The following is a 22,079-nucleotide window of genomic DNA, read 5'->3' as shown; positions in this document are numbered from 1 at the left end:
GGAAGCCAGAGAGGTAATGGACTCTCTCCCCACTAGTCTGAGTGACCTTGGATAATACAGGCATAGTGCCACCTAAAGTACGGGCTTATTAGAAACGCAGCAGTCTTGCTCCGGTGCCAGAAGCACCGTCTGGTGTTCGTCGAAACCCCCAGGAATGAGTAAGTAGTTTAATTCTCTGGTGATTCAATGAAAAACAAATGTCCTATTTGTTCAGCGGAATAGGTTGAGCAGAGAAAAGAATGATATATCTCATCCATTTCAAATCGCATGAGTACTTTTCAGGCATTGTCTGACTGGAACAGATAGAAGATGGTTTAAATAGGGGTGAGATAAGAAATTAAGTGAGGACACTGACCCAGGTCATTGAGATTGCAGTATGCTCTCCATTCTGAACTGTTCCTGTCTCCTTTCTAAAAGGGAAAAAAGACATCAAAGAGTGTAAAAGATCATTGCCCTGATAATCTTGATGAAACAGTGTAAGGGATTCTTGACCTTTTTTGGTCCACGATCCATTTTTTTATGTTCTAAAGTTCTTGCAATGTCACACTCCAATTGAATCAAGTCCGAATTAAGCTATAAAATCTATCTCACAAGCATAATTACCTAACTAGAAAATACTTTTTTAAAGAACAACATATTTTATAAGTCAATTTTACTGTTATTGACACTGTCGTAACTATAACACATTGGGTTGCACTTTATTTTACAGTACGTGTACTAACATGTACTTATGGTATACTTACAGTGTATTTATCTAAGAAAGTTCTGGTAATACAAGGTAACTACATGGGGTAGGGTAAGGTTTAGGGTTAGGTTCAGGGTTAGTACCTAGTTATTACATAGTTATTGTAATTACTATAATAAGTACATAGTATGTACATGAGGAACAGGACTGTAAAATAAAGTGCTACCACACATTGTTTGGTCAGCCTTTATTGGTACTAATCCTGTCTAATGTACACTACTGTTTGAAAATTTGTGTTCAGTAAGAATTTTTTATGTTTTTGAAAGTCTTTTATGCTCACCAAGGTGGCATTAATAAACAAAACAGCAACAATAATATTGTGAAATATTATAACAATTTTAAATAGCTGTTTTCTATTTTAATATATTTAAAAATTACCATGTGAAACTGAATTTAATGCATCCCTGTTGAAAAAGCAATTAATTAATTAAAAAAGGGGCCATGTCGTAGCATGTTTTTATGTAATATTCTAAGCATAAGCATGGTCTGTTGAACCATCATGAAGTAGGATGCGAACTTTTGCTGTAATCAAATGTGTCTACATTATGTCCTCACCTTAAGAGCGATAGTGCCATTCAGGTTGTCTGTGGTGGAGGATGAGATGTTGCACTGTGCCACAGTGTGGTAGCTGGGATTGGAGAAGCACTGGCCACCGCTGCTGCTCTGAGATGTTTCTAAGGGAGAGAACAAGAGAGAAGTGTTAAAAACTTCTACAAACCCCAGTGTACAAGTTTATAAAACTCCTGTCTGATAATGCATGGCATCCTGTTCCTGCAATAACAGAGTAGAAGAGGGCAGTTTAATGGACCGAAATTCATGATACTTAATGGAATTGGTCAAGCAATTTATAGCCACATCATCAAAACTAGCCCATGCAGCTGGCATAAAAAATGACCATGAATATGCGTATTTTCACATAATTAAAATATTAATTGAACACTTAAGTGAAGGTTATCAGTTTATGAAAGGGTGGTAGCACTGTGATAACCATAATATAGTGCTAAAACTGTTGCTTTTACTGAACGGACTAAAATGTCGCTACACACCGTTCAAAATACCTAAAAACATTCATGGAGAATCTGAATTTGTTGATAACAGCTTATTCAATGTTTGCTGATTAGTCTCAAAGGAGGTTCTCACCAGAGAGGGAGTAGTCAGTGTTGTTGACACGCAGGGCTGGGGTGTATGAGACACTGGGCATTTCCTGGCCTTTGTCTCTCTGTCTCTGCCTGAACCAAATAAACAAGCTGAGCATGGCCATGATGATCAGTAGCAGGAAGATGATGCCCATGACAGCACCTGCGGACTGGCGCTCTGAACCCAGAGAAGGACTGATCTTAGTGTAGGGGTTCAGCTCCTCCATCACTAGAGCCGCTGAGACACAGAATATGATTATACTGAAATCAACGTGGAGTAGATCAGGCAACTTAATTCACAAAAGTACAGGTACAATAGAACTCTTATGAATGCTAATCTCTTGTTGCATGTATGATAACAGAAACAAAAACTCCAAAATAATCAAGACTTATGAAGAAAATGTGAGTGGCACATCATGTAGTAGCCTGGATGGTTGCCAGGGCATTACTATGCAGTTTCTAAGGGTCTGAGTAGTTCATAATGTGTAGCTATGTAGTTCCTAGAGTCTTCTATGTGGTTGCCAAGGGTCTAAGTGGTTGTTAATGTGAATTCTATGTGCTACTATTTGGTTGCTAAGGGTCTGACTGGTTGTTACCATGTTGCCATGTAGTTGCTAAGGGTCTGAGTGTTTGTTAGTGTGTTGGTAAGGATTTGAGCGGTTGTCAGTGTGCTGCTAAGGGTCTAAGCAGTTGTTAGTGTGCTACTACAGTATTTGGGTTGCTAAGGGTGTGAGTGGTTGTTAGCGAGCTTTTATTTAGGTGCTATAAGTTGGTAAGAGTCTGATTGGCTGTTAGTGTGCTGCTATTTGGTTGCTTAGAGTCTGAGTGTTCCTCTTCAGGAACTCGAGCTGCGTCGAGAACGATTGGGGAACGCGTCCAGCGTGACGTCTCTGAATAACAGACATGGGGACTTGTGACTTGGTGACTTGGACTCGAGTCGACTCGAGTCGCTATTTTTAGGACTTGAGACTTGACTCGGACTTGGAAGTTAAAGACTCGGGACTTGACTTGACTTGAGACACGATGACTTGAATGACTTGAGTGTTAATTACATCATGTTTTCAGTTTGAATATAAAATATATAAATTATTTTTTAAAATAAAGTTGATTACTCAGCTGGAGCGCAGGCTGAGAATAGCGTCGTGACTGGATCAGGACACTATCATCAGTCATGTCCTCTCTACCTTACACACACCACGCCCACTTAAATCAGATATCACACCACATCAACATGTCAGCCTGAGAGGTACCGAGGGTCATCGCTATTGTCTTCAATAGTTCGCGACTAAAAACGCGTGGAAAACGCTAGTCGCGCCGCTTTCTACTTCTTTCCAAAGCGCTCGGGCAGAAGTGCTCCTGGGGCGTCTGTCGTTGCTAAGCATCCATGACACACTCTCTCTCAATGAAAACGCGGAAATTTCAGCAAAGGATAAATGGATTTGCAGCACTAAAAATCGCTCGCAGTAGCTCTGCTACTAAATTCATTTCAAAATGGCAATCCATATACAGCTATGAACAGCTGTTCCTTCATCTTAGCTGAGCTTTCAACGTTGATACGAGAAAGGATGAAGCTGATTGGTTAGTTATTGTCACATGACCTGCGGTGCGCTTGCGGCATTCTGAAAAGTTTAGATGTTGAGGGCGTTGCTTCCACATTGGAAATAACGAACTTGCGCGCACAAAAGACGTGATGTGAACAGCCCCTAATGATCCGCTAGCAGGCTGTCAAAAAAACGCATTCCAGGGACGGCGCTAGGGTTGGGCTAAGGGGGCATAAGCCCCGAATATTTTGTTACCTTGTCTTTCTCATAGAGCAAAACAATTAATCAGAAAAACAAATGTAGCTGCCGCGATTACCCAATCATGACAAGTGCATATTACATTTTTTTGTTATGTACAGTACAGACCAAAAGTTTGGACACACCTTCTCATTCAAAGAGTTTTCTTTATTTTCATGACTATGAAAATTGTAGAGTCACACTGAAGGAATCAAGGGCTATTTGACCAAGAAGGAGAGTGATGGGGTGCTGCTCCAGATGATCTGGCCTCCACAGTCACCGGACCTGAACCCAATCCAGATGGTTTAGGGGTAAGCTGGACCGCAGACAGAAGGCAAAAGATCCAACAAGTGCTAAGCATCTCTCGGGGAACTCCTTCAAGACTGTTGGAAGAGCATTTCAGGTGACGACCTCTTGAAGCTCATCAAGAGAATGCCAAGAGTGTGCAAAGAAGTAATCAAAACAAAAAGTGGCTACTTTGAAGAACCAAGAATATTACATATTTTCGGTTGTTTCACACTTTTTTGTTATGTATATAATTCCATATATAATTCCACATTTGTTAATTCATAGTTTTGATGCCTTCAGTGTGAATCTACAATTTTCATAGTCATGAAAATAAAAAAAACTCTTTGAATGAGAAGGTGTGTCCAAACTTTTGGTCTGTACTGTACATAACAAAAAAGTATGAAACAACTGAAAATACGTCATATTTATATTCTATACTCTGAGAGAGAGAGAGAGTGTGTGTGTGTGTGTGTGTGTGTGAGAGAGAGAGAGAGAGAGAGAGAGGAGAAATGTAACAGTTTAATGTTGTATGTAAACTGTGTTTGAGAGAGAGAGAGAGAGAGAGAGAGAGAGAGAGAGAGGTGTTCAGAGAGGAGTCTGTTGGATGTTTAGTTTTATGGACTCAATGTTGAAAATGAAAAACATTTCAAACACTGTTGGCAGAAGTGAAAAATAAATAATTTTAGGAACTTACAATTTTGTTTGATTCCATGATGTATTTTACTGAACATGAGTATTTACAATGCAAATCCAAATTATTTAAATTTACTGACAGTTACTTATATCTTGTCTTTTAACTTTATTAAGATCAGATTCTGCAGGTAAAATAACAATATTAAGGTGACTTGACTTGGACTTGACTTGACATAGCTTGTGACTTGACTTGACTTGACTTGCCCAAGAAAAAAATACTTGGGACTTACTTGAGACTTGAAGGTTAAGACTTGAGACTTACTTGAGACTTGCACATGTGTGACTTGGTCCCATCTCTGCTGAATAATATGTATAATCAGTCCAAAGGAAGGGCGAGACGTCATAGGCGGGTGACGTCAGGGACCAGGAAGCATAAAAGCAGGAGAGGCACAGCCGGCCCCAGCCTTGTGTCTTCAGCAAGCGCTCTGTGTGTGTGTCAGCCGCTATTTGTTTGTGAGTCTTATTTAGTGTCGTTTGTCCACTGATAAACTCCATTGTCAAAGCTTCAATCAAGAGAAGTTTTGGGCGAGAGCAGGCAGCGCTCAGGCTGTGTGTTTTTCCCTGCCAAAAAAAAAAAAAAAAAGGGTAGGGACACACGCAGCTCGTGTGTTGTCTGCTTGAGAGTGAAGCGTGCAGTGTCAGCTCTCGAGGGAGTTGACGGCTGCGATGCGAGCCTTTGCTTTACTCTCAGAAGGCTCTCTTTGAGGAGAGAGCTTTCACTGGCGTTTCTCGCGGTCCCAGTCCCGTTTTCGCCGAGGCAAAACGGTGGTTGTGCTCGCGGGACTCGCTTTCGGATCTGCTTGAAGGAATGTAAGACGGGCAAGCCCCTATCTTCTTTCTTAGCCACCAGATCCGGCGCCCGCTCTCGGTGGTCGGAAGCCCGCGTTTGCGGTACTTCTCCCCGAGAGGGCGCGACGGCGCTGCCTGTCTTTCTCTGAGGAGATTGATGTGGATAGGCGCCGATGAGCTCGCCAGTCACACAAGCACCAGTTACACAAGCATGTTATGCCTAATATTAACATAAGCAGCCTTAATGAAGAGTGGAGCTCGCGCAGTCAGCTCTCGGGGGGCTTTTTCTCACTGTTAAGCGCTCCGCTCTCGTCGGGCACGCTCTGAGGACCGGCTACCGCAATAGCAGGAATCGCACATGATCTGGCGAACGGGTTGGAGACGGTTCGTCCTATCTCCGCCCGTGTTCACTAGATCTAGAGCTCGTGCTCGAGGCCTGGAAACCAGCGCTGCGGTTCTTTCGCCCTCTGAGACAGCTCGCTGCTGCTGCTGCATGCTCTCTCGCCGGACACGCTCTGAGGAGTGTGTCCATGCATGCGATCTTGCGGTCGCAGTCTCGCTGTGGCTGATGCACGGCGGCGACCGCGATAGCAGGAATCGCAAATGATCTGGCGAACGGGTTGGAGACGGCTCGTCCTATTTCCACCCGTGTTCACTAGATCTAGAGCTCATTCTCGAGGCTTGGAAACCAGCGCTGCAGTTTCTTCACCCTCTGAGACAGCTCGCTGCAGCATCCATATTTCTCTGAGGAGATTTATGTTATTTGTGTGACTGAGTAGCATAAAATAATATATATATATATATATATATATATATATATATATATATATATATATATTAGGGGTGTAACGATACGCGTATTCGTATTGAACCGTTCGGTACGACGCTTTCGGTTCGGTACGCGGTACGCATTATGTATACCGAACGGTTCGTTGGAGTAATTAATTATATTTGAAAAAAAAAATAAAAGAGAGAGAGAGAAATATAATGATATGCGTTCAACAAGGTAGCCCAATAACCCAAACAACGTAACAGGCAACGCCCCTGACACTCCCGAAGAAGAAAAAAACACCATCTTATATGTTTATGTTAGGCTACTCAGCAGGCGCTCGCTCACTCAGTACGCGCTGAAGGCTCGTTGCAAAATAGCCAATGCGTTTAACAGACTAGAAATGAGAAGATCCTCCAATAACCAACAGGTCTGGTGTTTGGGTGCACTTTGGATTCCCTTTAAGCTATAATGGTGATGGCAAGAGAGTGGTGTATAAAAAAACAACGGTATGTCGCATCTGCAACATGACAGGGTACACCAGCGGGAATAAAAAAAAAAAAAAAAAAACACCAGCGGGAATATCTGGGATATATGCGTCAGTACTATCTGGGAAAAGACGAAAAAAAGGAGAAACATGCACGCAGCAAACTATCCCTGCAGCATTTAGAAACTATAGCTTACAGGGAATCCAACCCAAACACCAGACCTGTTGGTTATTTTAGGATCTTATATTTCTGGTCTGTTAAAGGCATTCGACATTTTGCAACGAGCCTTCAGCGCGTGCTGAGTGAGCGAGCGCCTTAGGGGCCGTTCACATATCGTGCCTAAAAACGCATGGAAAACGCTAAGCGCGTCTTTCTCCTCCTTTCCAAAGCGCTTGGGCAGAAGCGCTCATGAGGCGTCTGTCTTTGCTAAGCAACAATGACGTGCTCTCTCCATGAGACGCGGAAATTTCAGCGAAGGATTAATGGATTTGCAGCTCTAAAAATCGCTTGCAGTAGCTCTGCTACTAAATTTATTTCAAAATTGCAATCCATATACAACTATGATCAGCTGATCCTTCATCTTGGCTGAGCTCTCAACGTTGTTACGGGAAAGGATGAAGCTGATTGGTTAGTTCTTGTCACATGACCCGCGGTGCGCTTGCGGCATTCTGAAAAGTTGAGATGTTTTTACATTTTGCTGTATCTAAAACGTATCGAACCGAACCGAACCGTGACATCAGTGTATCGTATCGAACCGAACCGTGAATTTTGTGAACCGTTACACCCCTAATATATATATATATATATATATATATATATATATATATATATATATATATATATATATATATATATATATAAAAAAAAAAGACATGGTTTCATTTTTATGTGATTTTTTCTACACCAGATCGCGTTGACTAGTCTGGTTGCTGACTACATTTAATTCTAAGGAATAAAATGACATATTTATCTGACTATGTGAAGTTAGATGTACAGGGGCTCTAGGGATGTGATTTCTTTTGTGAGAACACGTGTGTACCGCTCTCCCTCTGAGGAGGTTGAGGCGGTCAGGGGCTGCTGGGCAGAGCAGTCCCAAAGTGTTCCAGCCCCACGTGCCGGGGGTGTCACTTTTGTACTCCGCAGACGCTAGAGTCAAAGTGGCGCTCCCAGGCCGAAGGCTTCTAGTGGAAAGCAGTTCTACGGACTGTTGTTTTCGCTGGATAGCCTTCATCATAACGTCCTGACGCCTAGGACGTTTTGAGGGCCAGCTCCCTCTGGGGAAGAGTGGTGTACACCGCATTACACGGTGCCCGTCTCTCCTCAGTGCCCTCAGGAGATCATTCTGCCAACCCTGCCGTTGTTCCAGGGCGCAGCGATCTCCGGCGAGCGCTTCTCTCAGTTACCGCCCGGAAACGTAGCGGTGCTGAGAGGCTCGCTACCTCTACGGAGGTCTCTAGAGCAGCTAGTACGGTCATCCCCTGCCGGTCCACGGCTTCAAGGCACCGAGCTAGTGGCTCTAGGCGCACCAGAGGCCAGTCTCGCGAGACTGGTTCCCTTAGGAGGTCACATGGCGGTGTGGGAGCCCCTGCCAAGTGTACTTCACGGGGTCCTGCCCCGAGCAGGCTCTGGTCTAGTCTTCCTGACAGACGATATGAGTCTGAGGACCGTCGTTTTTAGGAGACTTCAGCTATGATAGTCCTGATGCTGTAGCTCAGGACCTCGGAGGGCAGGCCCCTCTGGGGAAGAGCGGTGTACACCGCATTACACGGTGCCCGTCTCTCCTCAGTGCCCTCGGGAGATCGATCTGCCAACCCTGCCGGTGTTCCAGGGCGCAGCGGTCTCCAGCGAGCGCTTCTCTCAGTTACCGCCCGGAAACGTAGCGGTGCTAAGAGGCTTGCGACCTCCTGGGAGGTTTCCAGAGCAGCTAGTTCGGCCGTCTCCTGCCGGTGCGCCGCTTCAGGGCACCGAGCTAATTGCTCTGATGCAACCAGAGATCAGTCTTGAGAGGCTGATTCCCTTAGTAGACTATATTGCAGTGTGAAAACTACTGCCAAATGTGTCTCAGTGGGTCCTGCACACTGTAGTGAGAGGCCACAGAATCCAGTTCTGGTGGGCCCCAAGCAGGCTCTGGTAATGGAACAGAAGTAGACTCTCTCTGAGGATGGAGACCATCAAGGTGGTCCCTCCTTGGGTTGCAGAGTCCGGATCCTACAGCCGGTACTTCACTGTTCCGAGGAAGGATGAGGTGTTGTGTCCTTTTCTAGATCTGTGCTTTGAACCTCTCAGTCAGGGGACTGAAGTTTAGCACGCCTGCACAGGCCAAGTCCGAGGACTCGTGTGTCACGATCTATCAAAGATGCACTTATCTCCATCCTTCTTCATCGGAAGTTCCTGAGGTTTGCTTTTGGGGGCAAAAGCCTACCAATAAGGATCTTCCACTGGCCTTGCACTCTCACCCCACACTTTCACGACTCAACCACATTGACGATTGGTTGATATCAGCTCAATTTGAGCAGATGACGGTTCGGCACCGAGGTGTCGTTCTCGCACACATGAAAGAGCTGGGGTTAAAACTTAACGCCAAGGAAAGTGTGCTTTCTCCAGTTCAGAGAACCACTTATCTTGGCATGGTGTGGGATTTGACCACGATGCAGGCACGTATGTCACCTGCTCGGATCGAGTCGATCCTCACTGCAGTCGCGAGAGTGTGAGAAGGCCGGTCACTCACTGTCAAGCAGTCACAGAGATTGCTGGGTCTGATGGCAGCTGCGTCCAACTTGAATACTATTGGCCTGCTGTACATGAGACCCCTACAGTGGTGGCTCAAGACCAAGGGGTTCTCCCTGAGGGGAAACCAACTTCGCATGCTAAAGGTCACGCGGCGCTGCCTACGTGCCTTGGAAATGTGGAGGAATCCTTGGTTCTTGTCCCAGGGCCTGGTGCTGGGAGCTCCTTGTCGCCGCGTGATGCTAGCGACGGATGCGTCCCTCACCCGCTGGGGTGTGGTCATGAGTGGCCACCCTGCCCGTGGTCTGTGGAGTGGTCGCCATCTGACATGGCACATCAACTGCCTGGAGATGCTGGCCGTGCTTCGTGCACTTCGTTAATTTCTCCCAGACCTAAGAGATCACCATGTGTTGGTGCGCACCGACCACACAGCAATGGTCTCTTACATCAACCACCAAGGAGGTCTGCACTCACCCCGTTTATACAACTAGTGTACCAGATCCTTGTGTGGGCCCAGGACGAATTCCTCTTGCTCAGAGCAGTTCACATTCCTGGGCATCTTAATATGGGAGCAGACATCCTGTTGAGCAGGGGCCGAGGCCCGGGGAATGGCGGCTTCACACTGAGGTGATGAAGCAGAGTTGGAAATGTTGGCCAGACTCGGGTGGATCTGTTTGCGACTCGAGAGACATCGCACTGTCCCCTCTGGCTTCCTCTGACTCATCCAGCTCCACTGGGGCTGGACGCCATGGTACACGACATGGCCGAGGCTTCATCTGTACATTTTCCCCCGATTGCTCTGCTCTCGGGAGTTCTGGAGAGAGTGTGCCGGGACGGAGTCCGGCTGCTGTTAGTAGCCCCGTTCTGGACGGGCCGGGTATGGTTCCTGGGCCTGATTTCTCTTTTTGATGGCACTCCATGGGAGGTTCCCGTCAGGAGAGATCTCCTCTCGCAGGCGGAGGGTGCGCCCCCGCATGGAGCTTAGAGGCTGTAGGTGTTGTCTCTGAGGAAGCACGACTCTTAGCTTCCGGTCTCGCAACCAAGGTTGTATGACCGTTCTCCAATCCAGAGCTCCCTCAATGAGGAAACTGTATGCCTTGAAGTGGAAGCTTTTCACTTCTTGGTGCGGAGACCGCCAGCTCGACCCAGTTAACTGCCCGGATGGCACAGTGCTGGAGTTCCTGCAGGCTCTCCGCAGGGTTGACCCACTCCACCTTGAAGGTCTACGTGGCGGCCATGGTGGCCTACCACGCCTCTCTCGGTGGCCAATCAGTGAGCAGAAACCCTCTGGTTACATGTTTCCTCCATGGTGCGCTGAGGCTGAGGCCTCCGACCAGAAGAAGCTTATGCTAAGCTGTGATCAGGATGCTGTCCTAAGCCTCGAGTCCTCTGATCTCCCCTCTCCTGGGGGTCAAGGCTCACTCCACTAGAAGTGTGGCGGCCTCCAAGGCCTTCCTAGCAGGTGTCTCTATGCGTGACATCTGCGAGGCTTCGGGGTGGTCCACGCCCTTGACCTTCGTAAGATTTTACGGACTAGATTTACGAGCCGCTCCAGGCCCCTCTGTTCTCTCGTCCTAGCTGTGCAGTTTCCCACACTGGCAGAGATTTGTAAGTCTGGCGGCGTGGGCATTCTCGTTCCCCAATCGTTCTCGACGCAGCTCGAGTTCCTGAAGAGGAACGTCTAAGGTTACGTATGTAACCCTGGTTCCTCGAAGGAACGAGACGCTGCGTCGCAGTGCCACACTTCCGGCATCTCTGGCTGGCGCTTGCTTCATCCTTTGAGGCTGGGGCCGGCTGTGCCTCTCCTGCTTTTATGCTTCCTGGTCTCTGACATCACCCGCCTATGACGTCTCGCCCTTCCTTTGGACTGATTATACATATTATTCAGAGACGTCACGCTGGACGCGTTCCCCAATCGTTCTCGACGCAGCGTCTCGTTCCTTCGAGGAACCAGGGTTACATACGTAACCTTAGACGTTTTTTAATGTGCTGCTATATAGTTGCCAAGCGTTTATAAGGTTGTTAAATGTGTTGCTTTGTAGTTGCTAAGGGTCTGAACAGTTATTAATGTATTGCTATGTAGTTACTATGGTTCCATATGGCTGTTAATGTGTTCCTTTGTAGTTGCAAAGGTTCTGAGCAGTTGTTTGGGTGTTGGTATCTAGTTGCTAGGGTTTGCTACGAGTCTGAGTGGTTGTTAGTGTGCCGTTTTTGGTTGCTAAGAGTCTGAGTGGTTGTTAGTGTGCTGCTTTTTGGTTGCCAAGTGTCTGAGTGGTTGTTAGTGTGCTGCTTTGAGTAATTGTTAGTGTGCTGCTATTTGGTTGCTAAGACTCTGAGTGATTGTTAGTGTGCTGCTATATGGTTGCTAAGAGTCTGAGTGATTGTTAGTGTGCTGCTATTTGGTTGCCTAGAGTCTGAGTGATTGTTAGTGAGCTGCTATTTGGTTGCCTAGAGTCTGAGTGATTGTTAGTGAGCTGCTATTTGGTTGCTAAGAGTCTGAGTGATTGTTAGTGAGCTGCTATTTGGTTGCCAAGAGTCTGAGTGATTGTTAGTGAGCTGCTATTTGGTTGCCTAGAGTCTGAGTGATTGTTAGTGTACTGCTTTTTGGTTGCCAAGAGTCTGAGTGGTTGTTAGTGAGCTGCTATTTGGTTGCCTAGAGTCTGAGTGATTGTTAGTGAGCTGCTATTTGGTTGCCTAGAGTCTGAGTGATTGTTAGTGAGCTGCTATTTGGTTGCCAAGAGTCTGAGTGGTTGTTAGTGAGCTGCTATTTGGTTGCCTAGAGTCTGAGTGATTGTTAGTGAGCTGCTATATGGTTGCTAAGAGTCTGAGTGATTGTTAGTGTGCTGCTTTTTGGTTGCCAAGAGTCTGAGTGGTTGTTAGTGAGCTGCTATTTGGTTGCCTAGAGTCTGAGTGATTGTTAGTGAGCTGCTATATGGTTGCTAAGAGTCTGAGTGATTGTTAGTTTGCTGCTATTTGGTTGCCAAGAGTCTGAGTGATTGTTAGTGAGCTGCTATATGGTTGCTAAGAGTCTGAGTGATTGTTAGTGTGCTGCTTTTTGGTTGCCAAGAGTCTGAGTGGTTGTTAGTGAGCTGCTATTTGGTTGCCTAGAGTCTGAGTGATTGTTAGTGTGCTGCTATTTGGTTGCTAAGAGTCTGAGTGATTGTTAGTTTGCTGCTATTTGGTTGCCAAGAGTCTGAGTGATTGTTAGTGTGCTGCTTTTTGGTTGCCAAGAGTCTGAGTGATTGTTAGTGTTCTGCTTTTTGGTTGCCAAGAGTCTGAGTGGTTGTTAGTGTGCTGCTTTTTGGTTGCTAAGAGTCTGAGTGATTGTTAGCGTGTCTTGTTTTTTGGTTGGCAAGAGTCTGAGTGATTGTTAGTGTGCTGCTATTTGGTTCCTAAGAGTCTAAGTGGTTGTTAATGTGCTGCTATATAGTTGCCAAGGGTTTATAAGGTTATAATGTGTTGCTTTGTAGTTGCTAAGGCTATGGGATTTTTCCATAGTTTTTTTCACACCAGATGAAAAAGGACATAAAGAAAGAGAGTGTTACCCTGGTCACAGCGGATTCCTTTGTATCCTGGGCTGCAGTAGCACGTTCCGGTCACGTAGTCGCAGGTGGCATTGTTCATACATTCACACAGCTGCTGACAGCCATAGCCAAATGTCCCAGGAGGACACTCTGTATAAAAACACATACACATACACAATTAACCAAACATTCTAGATCCACACCATGTAAAACAAACACTTAAACACACATTATGATCGACTGCCTGGGATGGTGGATGGGGAACACAGTCACAGACACAGATCATCAGTCACCACCATCATCATCATCATGATCAGGGCTGCTAAACGTCCCTTTCAAATTGACATTCTCACAACCCCCTAACACAAGAACACATTAAAGAGGCTACAACACTCACTCTGTTCACAGTTGGTCCCAATAAAGCCAGTCCGACAGGCACACTGGCCAGTGATATGATCACAGTCAGCTCCATTTTGACAGTGGCACACCTCTGCACAGTCTCGCCCATAAAACCCTGAGGGACAGCCTGAAGGAAAGAGATATTCTGCTGCATAACATTAACCTACAACACACAGTTGCTGTACGCTGATGACCCCAGGAACAGGAAACCCAGAGTGAAAGAGAGGCCGCAACATTCGAATTCAACAAATTACTAGAATTTCTTGTAACATCTACCTATTGAACTATATTAGAATGGCGTTGTTGCCCCTTCACGACAGCCTTGTACACTAAAAGCAAATCATAGACAAACACATACACAGTATCTAAAATTCACAAACACGCAAAGACAGTCTGGTCACTAAAGATAACAAGCCTACTGGAGCAAACATTGCACCAAAACACAAACTGATTTCATCACTCATCAAGGAAGAGTTTATATCACTGCCAACATAAAAAAAAAGTTTCAAAGAGAGTGGCAGCAGAGGAGGGATCAAGAAATGATTGACGTAATGAATGAAAGATGGATTCAGATTTTTTGCAGGCGTGATGCTGATGGCTTTTGATTTCAGCCTTGTGCAAGGTCATATGATGAGTTAAATGACATGAAAAAAACGTGCATTTATTAATAAGGACCACAACACATCACAACTCCCTGGTGCAGTTCTGAAAAACTGCCAACAGATGTCACTGTGTCACTTTACTGTTATTATGTGTGTGTGGATGAGAGTGTTTGCATGTGTATAATAGAGGCTTGTTTGTACATTTAATAACTGTGAGTGTGTGTGTGTGTGTGTGTATTTGTGTGTGAGAGAGACTCACGCTGTGTGCAGTAGAGGCCGGTCCAGCCCAGGCTGCACCTGCACTCTCCGTCGTAGGCACTACATTGGGCTCCATTGTGACAGTTACATGAGTTCAAGCAGTCAGGTCCCCACTGGCCTATGGGACAAACTGCGGAGCCAGAGACACCGTCAAATGAAGACTAATACACATGTATTGTGTTTTAATATAAAACACGCATCTAAACGGACATTTACAGGCCCCTGATTGACATAACATGTACACAAAATGTTGAATTTGATGTAAAATTAGCATGTTTTGCAAATGAAATGTGGTACAGCCAAAATAAAGAGGAAATCACATTGAAATGAGGGCCATAGCTACAGTATAAATGTTTTAATTTAGTCAAATTTAAGCCGAAAATGTCACTGTTAGGAATTAATAATTAGATTAACAGCGTGAGAGCGGAGGGGGATGTAATTGTCTGGGACATTGTTACTCTCATCTCTATTTCACATTGTCTCTCTCTTGTGCGGTGTAAATTACTGAGAGTATGCTATCAAGTAATTTGTCAAAGAAATTTTTGGTCTCCCATCAGCTAAAGAAAAATGGACATGGTCATGATTTACACGGGACTATGACATGAGATGTCCATGAAAGAAATGGGGTGAAAATGGATGGGAAAGAGTAGTAGGATAAAACACTAAGAGTGGGAAAAATAAAAGAAGGAGAAATTGAAAACGTAGACAAAGAGGACAAATTGGTTCATACTCTGCGAACAGTCGTCTCCTGTCCAACCTGGGAAACATTGGCAAGAGCCATCAATGGGGTTGCAGGTGCCATTGTTAGTGCACACGCAGATCTCAGCACAGGCTTTCCCATATTTGCCACTGGGACACACTGACGGGACAAAAACAGACATAACACAGACACAAAGCACAGCATTTAATCCTGTGAGTCATTATTTGAATGGTAATCACAGCATATGTGTAGGATGCGAACAATGAATTTACTTCTAGCACTAATCTTACTTCACTGTAAAGTTATTGTGTTTTTAATTAAATATCCTTCTGAAATAGCTTTGGCTTTCAGTGAAATGAAGGTGAAGTGTGTCAGCATTGGCACTAAACAATACAGTGCAAACAGTAATAATGTAAATTATTGTTGCAACTTGAACTGTTTTCTATTTAATTTAATATTTTTTTAAATACATTTCACATATTTGATATATTTCATAAATTTATACCTGTGAAAAGCAAAAAAGCTTGATTTTCAACTGTCATTGCCCCAGTCTTTAAACGATCCTTCAGAAATCATTTTCAGATTCTGGTGTTTAAGGAACATTTCTTATTATCAACAGTGTCACCAACATTTCTTTCAGGATTTTTTTGATTGAAGAAAAAGTTTGAAAGAACACTATTTATAAAAAAAAACTAAAACTTTCGTAAAATTATAAATGACTTTACTGTCACTGAATGCGTCCTTGCTGAATATCAAAGTATTGATGTCTTTCAAAAAAATAAAATAAAAAAAATCTTACTGACCACAGACTTTTGAACTGTTGATGCAGTGATGGTAGATAATATTTCTGACTTAAATAATTTAGATATAACCATATGAAGCAATTTTAGGTTAATGTAATAATGTAATTATAGTTTCTGAACTTTATTGTAACATCTTGCAATTCACCTTTAAAACTTTTTATAGATCATAATGTGTGACAGTAAGTTCTCTGATAGTTCTGCAGGAGTAGTAACTGATAATAAACCAGTGTGCCACTTGCAGGAGTGATTTTAAGTCAAAGCTGAATCCCCCTTCAAACATGTGCTTCTGTCACACTGTCCAATTATCCATCTTTTCCAGCTTCGCTCAGCACCGTCAAGAATAGGGTCGACTGATGTACTACGAAATTAAAAATAGACCTTGTGTACATTTTTAATAAAATTAATATTTCACCATGCTCTGACACTTGCCTCATTTAGAAATTTGGGTTTAGTTTAAAGCCTATCATGTTTTCCACCCCTCTCTCTTCTAGTTTCGGTGAGTTTACAGCAAGGTACATAAAATGACATGCTTCCCCATTATCACCCTTGTGGAAGATAACATAAATGTCTTCAGCTTCTCATGAGAGTTGAAACACATGCCATACAACAGAGTCATATGTTCCAATCAGATGGTTCGTCCATTGAGGAGAAGCTGAAGCTAAATCTTTGTGGCACTGCATTTTTATAATTATATTTCCACACTCTTCTCATTTTGTGGAAACTCTTTGAACTAACTCAAATCTTCCTCTTATTAGCTAGTGGCCTCCGCATGTCACGGGCTCTGTTTCATTCCAGCTGTGACTAGCTGAAGTTCATTAGCTCGATCTGAGATGGGTGAACGCGGGCTCAAGACATCGGAGGATGCCAACATAGACCGAACTACAAAAAAGTAGGTATGTGGGCTAGCCACGATCCCCTCGAGGCCTGCCTTTCTTCCAGTAATTATGATCTGGACAAATTAAAACAAGCCTTTTCTCGAACCTTCTCCTAACATATTAAATATTTATTCACGCGACAGCTCTGAAAGCAATGAAAGTGAATTCTATATATTCATGCTGCCGTTCCTTAATTCATGAAAAGACTGGTTAATTATTATGAGATGGTCTATCTATATTTCATCTGGACCTCTCAGTTGGGTGCTGTGGAGTGGAAAGTGGGTGTTAGGGTTTATTAGTTTGAGTTGAAAATCTGCCTCATTGACCTGAAACTTATAACAGCTAACATGGAGTCAATATTGACAGTGCTCCTTTTGGGCATTGAGGAGCTTCATTTGAATAAATTTTAAAAAAGTGAAAAACACAGTAGAGAAGCAATCCCTTAAAAAAATAAAGTATATCAGGGATGCATGGTTTATTCTGGTCAAAACCTGCTTGTAGAAAGTCATAACTATGACACTTTCATTGCATATTTCTTCATTAACAGCCATTCGAAAGTTGCCATGCTTTCTGACGAAATAAATTAGTTTTTCAAGCAACATATATGTCATTATATTACAGTAGATGTTTTGCCATCAGCCAAAGATTGCAGATTTCAAACTGCGCTCTTCTCAGGGAGGGGGTTATCCATAAGCAGCACAGCTGAATGGGAATGATGAATGGGAATGTTAACAGATAGCGCTCTCCTGGTATTATAGACCCCCTAGACGTAAATCTTGAAGCATGAAGTATATTAGTGGAAATTAACAAATTATTGTCTCTGGTTTTCCACAGGAGGCTCAACAAAAATGGAAAGCGGTGATATCGACCTGACTCTTCAGTGTTCGTCTCGCTTGGAAGAATGAGCTCAGCAATATTCAGATTTCCTCTGAAGGTTATTTGTCAGAGTGTCAGTAATAATGCCAATTATTTCAGTGCGACAGGGCCGCAGAGTCAGCGTGGCGTTCTGCGGATGGGCATGTTGCCAGGAGAGCACGCACACACACACACAGAATTACATGCCATGCGGGTCGAGTACAGCTCATTTTAGTGACGAGTAGGTTGAGAGGGATAAACTGCTATTTATGTGCATGAGTTATGTATATAATCTCCAACTGAACCGCAATATCATTATTACATAACGAATCAAAATAGATGTCAATAATAAATGGCAGTGTCTATCTATTTATGCCTCCTAAAGAGTGCACAATCCAGCCGCATAATTTCATAATTTTCATCTACATAACAATTGACTCTAGTTCACTCTGGTGCATCAGGAGGGGAAGTAGCAATTAGAAGGAAAGACCTTTAATGTCATCACAGTTTGTGTGAATTGCTTCCAGTCTTAGTGTTACCTGCTTCTATGGGTTTTTAGAATGTAAGGGAAAAAAAGCCCAAACCACACAATGATACTAAAGGACATTTATTTTTATATACATTTTTTAATTTGCCAGTATGTTTTCTTTTAATAATGCTAAATATTGAAAAATGAAAAATTATAAATATAATGTTTTCAGTTTAGAAATTTCAGTAAAAAAATATTATTATTATAAAAAAAGGTAAATATTACACAGCTAAAAGGAAACGCCACAACAGCTATTATTTGTTATCACACTGTTGCTGCAAAACAATAACTAGTTTGTAGTTTTGTTGTTTGTAGACTTTTTACTGCTGCTTCCAAGACTACCACTATAAGTCTCGACAAAACTTGTGTTAATCTATGTCAGCCAGTTAGACAAAGTTTAAACGAGCAGAATTTGCAACAACATTGTTCAACACAACAAAAGTTTTCAAGGCATTATAATTATGACAGCAACATTTCCATCAGCTGGCCCGAAACATTTTCACACGGGCCCCTGAGAGTTGTGCAAAAAGCAAAAAAGTTCACCAGAACTGCAAATTGTGGGTTACCAACAAGAATGTGTCAACAGTTTGGCAAAAACTGCGTATTTCTGGCACATTATCATGAGAAATGGATGCCTTAGTGAATTGATTCAGCCATAGTGTGTTTCCATTTGAAAAATACTGTAATTATAGTAAAGGTACTTGGACAGTGATGTGACCATACTTCTCTCGTCTCTCCCTCCAAGCAGAACTAGCCTCCAAGGATCTGTGGGGTAGAAAGCGGAGAAACAGAGCTACTTGCCTTGGTTGCAAAGTGAGCCGAAGAAGCCGGCCAGGCACTCGCAGTGACCCGTGACATGGTGGCACGGCCCTGTGCTGTGCACACACCGTGGGCATGACTGGCTGCAGCGGTGCCCATAGAAACCAGGAGGGCAAACTGTCCCGGGGCAAAGGTCACCAAGGAGAGAAGAAGAACAAAACAGAAAGTACAACAGAAATATGGAAGGAAAAAATAAAGTGGGAAAGCAAGGAATGACAAATTAGAGTTAAGACAATTAATAAATGGAAAATATTAATACAAATTTGTATTATTCCATAGAATGATTTAGAAAACATACAGGCAACTATGGTTATAAAATGTTTGTACAAAGCAGTTCACATTCATGCATAACATTTAGAAACATCAATATTTTTGTCCTGTTATTCAGTAAAATGAAATCTTAAAATATTTTTAATTAATTACTATAAACTTTTATTCAGAAAGGAGGCATTCAACTTATAATAAGTGACAGTAGTTTATAATGTTACAAAATATTTATTTTTCAAATTCAGCTTTTTTTTAATCATGGGAATAAGTTTAATTTTTAAATATATTAAAATAGAAAACTGTTATTTTAAATTCTAATACAGCCTTTATGAGCCGTCTTTCAAAAACATTAGGAAATCTTTCCGACTCCAACGTTTTGAATGCCAATGAATATAAAAATACTTTAACACTTTAACAGTTCTGAACCCATTACAGTAATGGAACAATCTATGGCCACTTGAGGTTTGAAACATTCTTCCAGAAACTAGCATTTAACTAACCCTATAAACCACGGAGCCACTGTCACCTGTTCAACTAATATAGGCAGAAATAATGAGGGGGTTTTGTCATCTTCATGGTCAGGCTCATTGTTTCACAGTGCATGAGAGCCCAGTGTGTCTCTGTCACTCAGCTCTGTCTGAGACAGGAGATTCTGTGGGTCATTTTTCTTCATTAAAGACTTAATTCGCTTTAATTGCTGTAGCTTTGTGTAATGCAGGAGAGTAGCGTGTGCTGACCTTTCCACCATGGGTGGTGGGCCTTTGTAATTAAGATAATTGTACAACAACGAACAGTGTGGTGAAGATTAATCACATTCCCTTTCCTTTCCTCTCTCGCTGTCGCTTCTCTTTGAACACACGTCTGCACACATGTCTCCTTATCGGGTGAATCTCATGACACATGTCCGGAACATATTTTAAGCGAAAAAAGATGAATAAATAATTATATTTTGCTTAAAGAAATCGTGACACCCAAAATTCTATACACTTTAATGCTCAAAATCCCATTTCTCATTACTGTAAAGTGAAAACAAAAGAAAAATAATACATCATTTCAATTGTATTTAGCTATTTAGAAGTATTTACACTGTGCATTGAGTACATACTGTACTGCCTTTATAATAATACAGTAAAACAGTTATACAGTTATAGTAATACAGTTAAACTTAACACTAAAATAAAAATGATGGTTGACAGGTGTTAATGTAGAGTCACTCTTTTAGATCGACTAACTGTAATACTATATAAGATTTCCATTAAAACTAAAAGCATAAATCCATGCTATGTGTTGCAGGTTTCAGAGCAAAGCATAAAACTGTGACATTTCATTTATTGACATGCTAAAATCGACAGCGCATATACTTGCCGGCAACCCACCAAAAAGAAAAGAAAAAAGCTTGCTGACTATAGCTTTGAAAAAATAAAACGTAGGCTATTTTTTATTTAATACTCACATTTTATTTTCAATTATAATATTATTATCAAACTTTATTTTGTTTATTATTTATTTAAACAACTAAATAAAGTGCAATAATACTATTATTTCTGTTATTTTGTATTATTCTTATTATGTAACAGTCATGACCCACCCCCCCTCTCATTCCCACCAGCTGTTTATCATCTTGGTTGAAGTGTGTTCAAATAAACCACTTATGTGACAGGCTTTGAGAAGGTGACATTGTGTAAAGAGTGTCACTGGAAGGAGAAAGGAAGTTGACAGGAAGCATACTTCTCTTGCAGGAAGTCCCGCGGTAGCCGGGAGCGCACACGCAGGTCCCGTCTTCAGGAGAGCAGGAGCCTCCGTTCATGCATGAGCAGGTCATGGAGCAGTTAGGCCCCCAGAAGCCTTGAGGGCAGATACTGTCACAGTGAATGCCTGTTAAAAACAAATGAGGGAAGCATCACTGTATGTTCTCCATGTGCATCCATATTTACTACTATAGCAGAAAACAGAAGTGGGAATAGATGCAGGAAAGCGAAACAAACAAAAGCAAAATAAATCAGATGCTTGCTTGGAAAAGAGAAATGTGCGGTGGGTGATGCCTGAACCTTAAGGGCATGGCTTTTATAGTAAGCTAGTATCACATTTTCTGTTGGGATAGTAGCAGAGTACCAAGCAGCCTTCTCTGAAAGCACAAGTCCTGGTTTCAAAAGCGTGGGGTGTGTGTAGGTTCATGCATCTCTTGGCCGCAGCACTGGGCCGCTCTGTGCTGTGCTCTGTATGTATTTTTGATCAGACTGGGCCTCCCTGCCAGTGCAGAGTGTTGATTAACAGGGCCAAGTCCCTCGAGTGCTTGAGCCTCCTCTCCCATTCTCTTTCAGATGGTTTGTGTGTAGACTAGGGACACTAGGGGCAAGCTCAAGTACCCACACATACACAAAATATATAAGGAAGAGACCTACTATATTGTTTTAAAGTGTCTATCATATCATGTAGATTGACAGACAGATAAAAATATAGATAGAAAGATAGGGAATTTTTTAATTAATCATTTTAAATTAATCATAACTAACATTCCTCTTCCTTGTGGGCTTAACAGTAGTCTTTTCCTTGTAGTCCTAACGTTTGAATACTTTTGAGAACAAAATGTACCAACATTTTTAGTTAGTGTGCTGCGATAACAGATGCATATGAATAAGATGGCTAGATGCCTGTGTGAATATAAAAATAACCATAACAACCCATGACTTGAGTAATGAGCTGAAGTAATCTAAAAGCAAATTTGTTTTGTCAGCAACAGAGTTATTTCACTTATGAAGAAACAATTACATTTGAGAAAAATTACAGAAATCACGTCATCGTTGCCATGCACCTATGTTTTATAAACTGTTGTATTCTTTTTGTCGGAGGGATTCTCTTTGATTGGTATGAGTTCCACTCAGCTGTGATTAAAGCATATTCAAAGGCATTGTCTGGATTTGTCTGGTTTCTGCTGTACAGCAGGTGTAGTGGAAAACTAAAGATCTTAGTCCCAAGTGATAGTGTTCATAAAGGGTGTGATGTTGTTGGGTGGCTGTAATTGTTAACTGAATTTT

At 42.6% G+C, this 22,079-nt stretch overlaps 1 protein-coding gene across 3 annotated transcripts in view; it reads right to left on the bottom strand.

Moving 5' to 3' along the window:
- The window catches only part of LOC113061453 (multiple epidermal growth factor-like domains protein 11), a 110,480-nt gene that overhangs the window by 4,534 nt on the left and 83,867 nt on the right, over positions 1–22,079 (bottom strand). The window contains exons 15-23 of one of the 3 annotated variants that reach the window (XM_026230575.1): positions 20,773–20,919; positions 18,760–18,894; positions 14,927–15,055; positions 14,198–14,326; positions 13,335–13,463; positions 12,959–13,087; positions 1,886–2,119; positions 1,301–1,419; positions 356–410 (exon numbers count right to left, since the gene is read on the bottom strand). In XM_026230575.1, the coding sequence (XP_026086360.1) occupies positions 356–410; positions 1,301–1,419; positions 1,886–2,119; positions 12,959–13,087; positions 13,335–13,463; positions 14,198–14,326; positions 14,927–15,055; positions 18,760–18,894; positions 20,773–20,919 (1,206 nt within the window). The remainder of the gene's footprint in view (positions 1–355; positions 411–1,300; positions 1,420–1,885; positions 2,120–12,958; positions 13,088–13,334; positions 13,464–14,197; positions 14,327–14,926; positions 15,056–18,759; positions 18,895–20,772; positions 20,920–22,079) is intronic. The other 2 variants (XM_026230577.1, XM_026230576.1) reach the window with 2 other exon arrangements.

This window comes from Carassius auratus, chromosome 43, assembly GCF_003368295.1.
Source record: "Carassius auratus strain Wakin chromosome 43, ASM336829v1, whole genome shotgun sequence".
Lineage (NCBI taxonomy): Eukaryota > Metazoa > Chordata > Actinopteri > Cypriniformes > Cyprinidae > Carassius > Carassius auratus.
The sequence above is the reverse complement of the archived record's forward strand: the minus strand, read 5'-3'. Positions and strand labels throughout refer to the sequence as shown.